General features: G+C 44.0%; 1 protein-coding gene across 1 annotated transcript; it reads right to left on the bottom strand.

Annotated features, from left to right (window-relative positions):
- Positions 1-333: 333 nt before the first annotated feature.
- Positions 334-10,491, bottom strand: LOC146600806 (inositol 1,4,5-trisphosphate receptor-interacting protein-like 1). Its single transcript, XM_085316973.1, has 4 exons — positions 10,142-10,491; positions 9,316-9,555; positions 5,089-5,234; positions 334-1,528 (listed from the first exon to the last, which is right to left on the bottom strand). The coding sequence occupies exon 4, from the start codon at positions 1,523-1,525 to the stop codon at positions 347-349; it is 1,179 nt and encodes a 392-aa protein (XP_085173099.1). The 5' UTR covers positions 1,526-1,528; positions 5,089-5,234; positions 9,316-9,555; positions 10,142-10,491; the 3' UTR covers positions 334-346.
- Positions 10,492-11,070: the final 579 nt, after the last annotated feature.

Raw genomic sequence — 11,070 nt, forward strand, 5'->3', positions numbered from 1 at the left:
CAGGGCGTTTGTTGCAAGAAGCTTCTTTATTGGTCTCCTGGCAGYGGTGCTGCTGCCGTGGGAAAGGGATTTTCTGGAGGTGGAGGTYGGGATGCTTGGTGGCTGGCGGCGTGAAGGCTGCCACCCTAGCTCTCGGCAGGAAGACCTCTGTCAGCATGCTTAGCGCAGCAGGCTCCTGTGCTGTCCCTGCAGGTGCCTGGCGTAGCCAGAGGCACCTCCTTGTTGCCAGAGTGGAAGCGATGGAGGCCTGTGTCCACCAGGCAGCGATGTGTCCACCAGGCATGACGAGATCTCCGAGAGATGCTGCGGGAGATGCAGGAGCCTGCAGAGGCGTACGTCCAGCTCTTCAAGCAGGAGGAGGAAAGCAGCGATCCGTGGAGGAGAGAGGCGAGACAGTGCAGACGCTGGAGGGGRCATCTGCCCTGCRGGGCCCTGCCCCTCCACAAGAGCGTGTGTGGCCCAGTGCGCTTCTCCAGCAGTGCTGTACTTCTGAGGAGGCCGGCGTGGCTCCGCTGGCTGGCCAGAAGATGCCCAAGTTGCCTTGCTGCACCCCAAAGATGATGTGGATGAGCAGGCTGCTCCCAGAGGCATTGGCCAGCCGCAGCTTGCAGGCGCGGGAGGAGGGCAGCACCACGAGCTGGCAGTGGTGGGAGGGAGGCAAGAGGTGCCAGGCTTTCTGCACAACTTGCTGGAACCAGCACGCGGTTTTCTGCACGTTGAGGTAGGAGCGGGTGCAGAGGGTGCGTAGGAGGCAGGACCCCTGCTTTGTGGCCAGCTGTGYCTGGGGCTGGTGGAGGAAGCACAGGACATCGCCCAGCAGCCACTGCCTGGCGCACATGCACTGCAGCTGCACGCGGACGCGGCCGTGGCCTGGTGTTCGCTGCCGGGTGCTGGCTACCTCCAGGTGGAAGGCATGCCCGGGTGGCGGCCTCAGGGGCACCAGCAGGCTGTAGGTGTTGTGCTGGCAAGGGTTGCAGCCCGGACAGGCCCTGCGCATGTGGATGCCTGGTGCCAGGCGTGGGAAGAAAGACCTGAAGGTGAGCACTCGGCAGGCCGAGAGCAGATCGCCCACCAGCTCCTCCACCACCTTTGAGGTGTTGGTTGAGTCCTGCGGCGGCCACTGGAGGTGCTGCTGCAGGAAGCTGCCTGGAGGCCAGTGCTCTAGGCGTGCCTCCTCCTTCTCCTCTTCCTTGCTGCCGGAGGTGCTCAGCTGGCTGCTGCTCTGCGACTCYCGGGCAGGCTTCCTGGCCAGCCAGCAGTGTGCCAAGAGCAGCACAAGGGCTCCCACGGGCTCCCAGAGCTGCCACCAGTGGCAGGCAGCAAAGACCAGCTCCTGCTTGCTGGCGTTGCTCTCCTGCCGGATGAGGTGCTCCACCTCTTGCTGCAGCTGAAGCATCTTGTGCTGGAGCTGCTGCAGGCGCTGCTGCGCTCGCTCTTGCGTGCCCACATCGGTCTGGTCACTGACYTTGAGCGGGTGTGGGACGATGGCCAGCGCAGCCAGGACGAGCACAAGACACGCAGCCATGGCCTGCARGAGAAGGGAGAGCAGCGGGTGAGCGAGGCTGGGTGCAAGAAAGGTTGAGAAAACTGGGTTTGTTCAGACTGGGGTGGAAAAGGCAAAGCAGAGATCTTTTWGTCAAAAGTATCTACTGGGAAGGTTTACAGACTTGTTGCAGAGGTGCACAGCAAAAGGACAAGGGGAAGCACAAGYTGCAAAAAGGTAAATCTGTTCAGATACCAGGAAAAAAATTCTTTTGTAGTGGGAGTGGGCAAATATTGCAATGGTGGGCCAAAGAGGTTGTGGATATCCATCCCTGGAGATATCTTAAACTTAGAGAAGTCCCTAAGCAATCTGATTCACCTTCAAAGTTGGCCCTGCTATGAGTGACAGTTTTGAGTTGGATCAGAGAACTACAATTACTTCAGACTAAATTATTCTATAATTCTAATCAGGCTTTAGCAACATCAAGTAGCAAAGAGAGAGAAAGGCAAGTACTATTCTCTGGAAGAGTAACACCTGTTTGGTTCAATGATGCAAAGTCTTCAACGACCTTTTSGAGGAAAAAAAATAAAATCTCATTTTACTTTTATGCATATTACAAAATACAGTTTTATACTGTAGCATTTATTATAAATTATCATAGAGTATTTCACTTAAGAATCAGTGTAATTAATATTCCTTCATCCCTTGTGTTTGAAGTGCATTCCATTCAGCAAAAGAATCCCAAAGCAGCTATTTTAGTTTCAGCTCTGCACAAGCCCTCTCCAAGGAATCATATTATGAAACACGAAAAATGGCAGAAACTGACATACAATCAAAATCATCCCTTGTTCATTTTAAACACATTCTGGAGTTAGTACTGGGGGAGAGAGGACAGATCCGTATTTTACATTAATTGCTTTAGCATATACAGTAAATTCTTCTTTATTCTTTAAAAAGTTACAGTTATGTACTYTTTGTCATATCTCTATCTACAGTCTCTACTGCCTCAGACAGCAAATACTGCATTCTTCTGAATAACTTGCAGACAATCTTTGGAAAAGCTGCTGAGGCATGACCACTACATTAAATCAGCTCTCTGTACATGTACGGAATACTCACTAGTTACCAGCAGTAAGCTTTATGAACCTGTAAAGATTCTTCTAAAAGTATACCACAATGTTTTTAGGTAGAGACTCTGCAGATTTCCTTTTAACTATGGTTAGGGGACTTTTCTACTTTATGTGACGACTGTTTGGAATGACAGCACTACATATCCATGACCAAAACAAGATGGTGAGTCTTGCATTCAGATGGCATTATGGCCAAGTAAATTAACAGTAATATATTACCAAAGAAAGAATCAAATTAATGGTCAGCAAGCTGGCATCTTCAAAATAAGCATTCTTTCTAACTGAATATCCAGAGTGGCACTATACATCCACGTAACACTACTGATTTACCTATTCATATTATTTAAAGCATCAAACTTCTGCAGCAAGGGCAACTAGATTCTCTTCAAATCCAACTACCAGAAGTTATAAAATACACTGATTTAGCCAGCAATGTTTTCAGATTTTGAAAATGGAACATCTCAAAGAAAATTCAGTCATTGCACTACCACATATTGCATTATTGGGAGTTGCAACTACAATGGCAACTCCAAAGAGTTTAGTAACTTTTTATAACACTAGTTATAAGCTTCAGAAGTCTCTTGAAAAATGGCAGTAGGATGTTCTACCACAATGAACATCTCATCTGAAATCTCAACTATAAAGTAGTACAGAATCATCAGATAATTCAGATTTGAAGGGACCTTACAAGGTCACAAGTCCAGCCCCTTGCTAAAAGCAGTATYAGCTGTTAGGTTGGATCAAGTTCGTCAGGGGGATCCAACTGCATGTTGAAAACCTCCAAGGAGGGAGATGGCACAACCCATTGGTTCCAATGTTTGACTGTCTTTATGGTGAAAAAAAGATTTATCTACCTTATAAAGTTTTGAACCAAACTTTAACTAGCTGCTTGAAACATTTTCAAAATTTACAWGTTTATAAACAGGCAGTAGAGATTCCTTGACTTGCAGCAGATAAAACTCTGTTTTCCTTTGAATTTCATGTGTCTGGTCTGTCACATCCTTATACACTTGTAGAAGTGATCAGAACTGTATATGTGCAACTGGACCCTAACTGTAATCAACAAAGTCCCTAAAAAGATCAAGTATGTTCCTGTGTGACTCATGCCATTGCAACAGAATAATGTTTTGCTGTAAGGCTAGCTGGGATCCAAAGTTGGATGAGGTTTCAGAAAGTAGCTGGGTACCTATTAACTTCTTAATACGGAACTCTGAAATCAGCCTGGGTTGATGCGCATGTGGGTAAAAGCACTTGGAAAAAACAGAGATTGATGCATTTCAGACTGATCATGCAAGTAAGCTGCAGTCAGCCACTTCGATAAACTTTTCCAGAGAGAGAGGCCAAAGACTGCCTTGCCTAGATTGCTACTGATCTGGCGGTGTATTCTGCCCTGGACATAAGGAAAGCAATCCTGTCACTTTCTTTTGGCTGCATATCCCAGTGGGCTTATAACACCATACCTATGCTTTGCTTCTTGTAAGGGAGCTCCTGTAAATATTCTGCTGTCTCTTACTACTACAAATATTATGTTAGCTTCTCTGCAAACTGCCTAACCTTGCCCACTCCTGCCAGTTCTTCATCTCAGACTTGAATTTGGCTTCCCAGCTATTGGTCCAAATTTTAACCATACCAACATGTTCTATTTCATGACACTGGGACTGACACTTGATTACACTTCTGACACAGGCTGCTGTCTTGATTTCTTCTCTGGGAGATCATGACTTTTTGAAACATAATACAAGCCCAGCTATGTGAGTTTAAAGCTCTCCTGCTCTTTGAATTGCTGTAGCAGCCACACATACAAAGGAATCTTCCACAGTAAAGTAAGGAATAGGCTGCAAAGAATTAAAAGAGGATGGCTAAGGAAGCAAGAAGAGCTGGCTTTCAAGCAGGTAGAGATAAAAAGAAAAGAAAACACAGTGCAAATGGATAGGAAAGAAAATGTAGATGTTGCTGCCAGCTGTGCTTTATCAGAATTAATATTAAATCCATACTGTTAGGAACAGATCATAACCTCTTGTTGCTGAAACAGGCATTGCTGGGGAGCACAATTACCAGTGAAATGCACAAAGCAAAAAGCCCTCTACTTAAACCATACAGAACACTGTTCAGAAGTATGCTCCTCTCAGACCACACAGAGCAGGAATAAACATCACTAAAGATCACTYCAGCTTCATGTACAGGGCACATTTTGACATTCAAGTATTTTGCTTTTAACACATTTCTACAGTCCTTCAAGGAAATAAGAGCATGTCTTACATGAAGACTGTGAGATTAACTTCTGTTGAAACCTGTACAGAAGAATCTTGGAATATTTCTGCTAATAGAAATATTTTTACATATATTTACTTTCAGGTGATTCAACCCAAAGGACAGAGTATGCTGCTGAATGTATCCAATGACCCAGATGCATTTATGCAATAAAAATTATTAATCAGAGAACTGAGGAATAAACCAGAAATTTCCTAAACCTACCTGGAAGTCGCTCAAGGATGGGGCAAAGAARAAAGCATCAATCTCCAAAATAAGTTATGTGATAAGCATGGAAAGAAATAAGTCTTCTCCATTCTGTTTTGTGATCCCTGGAAAAACCTGAAATAATGTATTCCAAAATGGCAAATCTGAAAGGATAAATATTATGTTAATCCTATGCAATATATGTGAAATATAAAAATCATTTTTGTTATTTTTGTTACTTTTTGTAGGTTGAAGCCAGCTCAAGCCCATTGCTCTCTTCAAAATTCTTTTGTTAGTTGTTCAGGTTTTATACTCTATATGTGGCTAAGCCACATACACACTTCCTCTCTATGTTGGTCTGGCTAAACTTAGAGAATCACACTCTTTTGATGAACTCAGGGAGAAACACAACAGTTGATCCACTCAACTGGGATGTAGTCAGTTGATTCACTTTACTGATGTAGCTGTTTCTCTACAACAACAGCCACCCTCTGRTCTCCTTGGTATTGAGATAAAGTCAGCTTTCTGCGCAATAGCTGTGGTCAGTCACACCCTTCCCTTACTCCTGAGCTTCATGGGTACCTTGCCCTTGCCTATCTCCTCTCAGACTTCTTCCATTCTGAGGGTTTATTGATGGGTCACACCAAGGTTTTCATTTTCAAGTTTAATTTTAAAAATTTTCAGAGGATCAGCAATATTAGCTTTGATTGCATCTTCTGCATCTTCAGAAACATGAACAGAGGGAGAAAAAGACAATTTACAAATACTTGGCTGTAAAGCCAGACAAGTTTGTTCAAGATGAACTGATGCTCATATCCGACTTGAATTTACCACCTATACCTTCAATCAAAATACATAAACTTGCAGAAAAACAAAACGAACATATAAAACTGGTTCAACAGATGTGAGTAGCATGCAACTTTTTAATTAATACATATTAGTAATGATTAGATTTATCAAATTAGTATTTGTGCACAAAAATACACACTCGAGGAAATGACTGGTAAATTGTTCAGAATGCAGGAAAGAATCTGTGAAGAAAAGGGATATACAGATCAGTGCAGGATACAGCTCTCAAAGGAAAGGCTRGAATGACATCAGGATTATCCCCCATAATTACTGAAGTCTGATCAATGTTCATGGCCATAAATTATTAGAGCTTTTCTCTATCTCTCTCATCCAGGTCTGTAGTCTTTGGACTTTCCGTTTCACYTTCCATCCTACCCCCATCATCAAATTTCACAAGTCTCTGTTCCTTTAAAATAAACATTCCTTCCACCCATTTCAGGTTACCTCCCACATCTTCCTTTAAAATTATTAAAGAAGCTAAATTCAATTCTTTCATATCAAAATCCCTCACTCTGTATTCCTTACTTGCAGAAAAACTATGCTGACCTCACATAGAGACTAGGAATCCATCATGGTTAATGATTYGATTAAAGTATGTTACCTGCTCTTCTCTTGAAGCTTCTGGAAGGAAGCTTAGTTAAAGGCGCATAATGGGCCAACAGCTCCAAAGGYACATGCCATTTTCTTTTACCAGCTGATGGTTGTAGTAATCCACAAACTAAGAGCTGCTCTTCTTCTGATATATRTATTCAGCCTGCTTACAATGCTGATACACTTTTAGTGTGGACTAGAGGAAAGAACAAATACAAAGGAAGCTAAAGATCAAATTGAACTAAGGGAATCTTGTAAAACTGCCTAAGGATACAAATAAAAAAGAACAAAATAATGTTTTACATAGTCATTTTTTTAAAACTAATAATTTCTCACTCCTAATACTGATTTCTGTCTCCTGGCACCRTCTCTAGCCTTTGTACTGGCCAATCCCTCTATTTGGAAGGGCCTGCAGTAATTTTAGGGGGATATGACCACAACCCACTTTACATGGATCACTACAGGACTAGATCTGAAGTGATAATTCAAAATTCTGAGCCACTAAAGAGACTGCTGTTTTGTGTAARTGAGGAATGAGCAGAAAGATTTGAGAATGGCAATGACAAAGGAGATTGCTTTAGTAAAAGTTAAAAACAAAGTAGTCCAAAATAAACCCCCCAAATGATCAGTTTTTGAATATACAAGCTCTCCCTTGGAAAGTTTAAAAGCAACTGCTTCATGGTTGTGCTAAATGATGGAAAATCAGGAAGAGAAAACAAAATGAAGAAAACAGACTATCGTATTATCMAATTGAAGGAGAGAGAGAGTTAATAAGCATTATGAATGATGGAAACAAAAGAATCTTGAATTGACACTGACAGCCTCAGACCCCAATGTTGGTTAATTCTTCCACTATAAACATTTATTTTCAGTAACTTGAAATTTTACCATTTTACTTGTTTGACAAAAATCTTTTCCTTGGAGATATCTAAAGCTAAGCTGACACTATGCAAGTCCTGCTGTGAGAGTGAGTTCAGCAGCAGCACAGATCCAAATACAAAATGAAAAATAAGAAGTTAAAGCAAACACTGGGACTGTTAACCCTTCCTAACTTCTGAACTACTGTAGCTGAATTTCTAWTACCACTCCATTAGAGACTGTATTAGCAAGTTTGCTACGTCTACACTATGTTGTTGTCAGAGCATCTCTTACGTGGTCTCTTTGCCCTAGGTAAAACTACTTGTGAAAACTTCCATTGAAAACAGGTCATCCATTTCCAAGGACATATGAAGCTATCAAGAGTCAGGCTAAAAAAAAGCAAATGAAAAGAGAAGTTTCTTTACATATGAAGAAGCAGATCTGTGGAAATCCTGGCAAGAACATGTTGCAGGTGCTAGAAGTTTGCTAGGGTTGAAATGGAAGTTGAACAAATTTGTGCAGGAGAAATCCATGACATTACCAAGAACACAAAAAGTGCACATGATTTAGCAGGAAATCCCCCAAGCTAAGAACTRCTAGCAGCTGGGAGAGTATTACCACAAAGTCACATAGGCTTGGCCTGCTCTTACTGAGAGGTAACACAGGTCACATCCAGAAGACAGCAATTAAGTCCTATTAAGTACAAAAGGCTAGATCTGCACTATGCTTCTGTATCATTAGTCTGAGAGCAGCTTTCGAGGCTAGTTGCAGAAGTCTTAAACAGGCTTCTACACTGCACAAAGCTACAAAGGGCAGAAGACTCTGATTACCTTCCTTTCTACTTACAGCAAAGCATTTTGACAGTATTTCCTTTTCATTAGCCAATACAGGCCAATGCAGAATTCTCAGGTGCTGTGAATTCTTCAGCAGGCTGCCTTAACCGACTCTCAGCCCTTCAGCACAGCAGAAGCAGCTTAAAGCATCAGTAAGAAAGTTTATAGGCAAGAGGACTATAATATTGCAGATTTGAGACACCTTCAATGATTCACAGTGACTTTCAGAATAAAACATACTGAATGCCTGTGCTACTCTGATCACTGAACCCCCTGACAGCACTGTTCCAGAAACCAAGATTTCTAGTTCCGACCACCGTACTCAAACAYGTGTATAAGCAAAGAGGGTGTCAATCCTCTTCTACTGCCTAGTCCATACAGAGGATACTGGCTTCTACCTGTTTTCAACACTTTTTTAGCAGAAGCAGTATCTGTGCTCTGATGTGAAGGTTCTTGATTTCCCACTGTCCCTTTACCAGGCACAACAGAGRTGTTTATGTCTACATGAAATGCAGTTCACTGAGTTTCCCATTCACATAAACTATTACAACTCTTGCATCTAGGCAGTTAATATATCAATCATTAAATATGTTCATAAGACACTGCAATGGTATTGTAGTATGTGCAATAAGCTGTTMTTGACCGCAGGCATATATGGAAAATAAGCTATTAGTATCCCTCAAAGAATGGGGCAGATTAAATCTATAATCACTCTAACTGAAATACACACACTTTTTCATCTGAGCATACCAGGTCCAACTGAAAATTCCTTTTCAATCAACAATTTGTTAATGAACACTTCTATAAGTTGGTTATAAAATATTCTGTTAAGAAATACTAAAGGAAAATTAGGTACCCTAATATGCTACTGAATACTAGACATATGAAAAATCCTTCTGCTGGCCTCTATTAGTAACTAGGAAGAAGATCACAGTAGGCAGCACCACATCACCCCCATCAAGTCTTCTGCTGGGAATATACATTAGAGTCTAGTAAGTCACCATCAGTTTAGAAGAACCACCATGACAACTCTGTGTCCTATACTTTTAGGCCATAAATGTCGTAGATCCTTTGCAGCTCTTTTAAACTACATTTTAAACWACATTTAACATACCAAGGTTTCCAAACTTGGAGCTTGCTGTCTCTTCCTTGTTCCGTCCTGTGGTTCTGCATCACGCACCAATTTCAGAGCACCAGTCTGGTGCTGTCTGGGAGCCAAAGAAACCAGCCTTTCCCTCTGACTGCAGGCACTACTGACTGCAGYAAATAGCTCCCCACTTGTACGTCTGCCCCTTCTGCTGTTCGCCCTGTCGGGACAGAGCAGATAAAGACTGCAGTAAGAGCTTCTTGGACGCTGTCAAATACAAATTAAATATATATAAATATTAAATATCTTTTAAAGAAAAAAAACAGTGAAGGTTAGTGATCTCAAAATCTAATCTGCACAATTTTAAATGCCTAGATACTAARTATCTCAGAGAAAAATAGTTAGCAGAAACACCACCAAAGCACACATTGCTGAAAGTTCTTATTACGTATACGCACACATAAAAGAAAAGTAATTCTCAAAGATTATGAGAATCTGCTTGGCTAAGAGATGTGTGAATCTGTCCCCATAAAATAGCAGGCAGCATCACCGCGAAGAGGAGGGGAATCTTGCACTGTTTTTAAAATGTTTCCTCTCTTACAAAATCTTTCAAAGATTTCAGGCATGATCTATCTTACTACATAGCTCTAGCACTTTCGCTGTGTAATTTTACAGCTGTTAAAAGCAGATTTTTTTTTCTTCCCTCTTCAAGCAGATGAAGTACAGGATTGCACATTCTCCAAATCCATCTGATTACAGAAGTCCCTCACTATCAGGTCCAGAGGAAACAGAATGACCTCAGGGAGATGTCTGCCAAGTTAATCGGTCTTGATTAACAGACTATTAACACTACCTTGCTCAGGACATCTTTCTGAAGGGGAGATGACTTGAAACAGGCTGTAAACACTGCGTTAGACTATCCACCGTGAGGAAGAGGAGCAGCTAAAAGCCGAGTGGGCCTAGACGCGTGCCCTGCACATGCAAGGCAGCGCAGATGTCAGCACKGCGCGAATCGCCCTGATCACGCCAGAGCAGGCAGCACGCGTGTCTCACTCGCCCGGGGAGGGGGGGAGACGGAGGGGAAGGCAAGTCTCCTCGCGTGTGCGCGCAGGATGAGGAGGAAGAGGACGGCGGTTCCCGGGGGCCGCTCCCGGGCACATGTGGGCCCGGCCTCACGACGGGAGCACCCCGATCTCCTCGCTGCAGAGGGAGGCGGGGAGGCGGAGCGGGGCGGTGGCGCGCACAGCTCCGCTCGGCGTTGCGGGCAGCGACACTGCAGGCTCCCGCCCGCCAGCCCGYTGCCTAGCAACGGACCCCCAGCACCGCCTGACAGCGCTTGGCGGCAGCCTGTCTCCTACACCCCTCCCAACGCACTCCGCGAGTCGCGCACGCGCCGTTCTCCTCAGCCAATCAGAGCGTCTGGGGCTGCCGGCCAACAAGCCCCGCCCTGCGAGCGCCGAGGCGGGAGAGTGGGGGTGCCAAAGCGCAGGCAGGTGCGGTCGCAGCCTGAAATGGCGGGCGGCGCCTGCCGCCGGCCTGAAATGGCGGGCGGCAGGGAGGGGGAATGAGGGCTCGGGAGAGCTGGGGCAGAACGCGTGCAGGGGCGGGCTGAAGTTGGAGTTCAAGAACAAGAGGGGTCTGTGTGTGTGGGCCAGTTAAGGAGTAAAAGCTAGCTGCCACTGAAACAAGCAGAGTTGAAGCACCCACCCAGTATGCACAAAAATTTTCAAAAACAGCTGCCACCTCTTGGCAGTTGTGGAGGGGCCTGATTTCCCCAGGCAG

The sequence above is a fragment of the Rhea americana genome, unplaced genomic scaffold, assembly GCF_003343005.1.
Source record: "Rhea americana isolate MKP2758 unplaced genomic scaffold, rheAme1 scaffold_115, whole genome shotgun sequence".
Lineage (NCBI taxonomy): Eukaryota > Metazoa > Chordata > Aves > Rheiformes > Rheidae > Rhea > Rhea americana.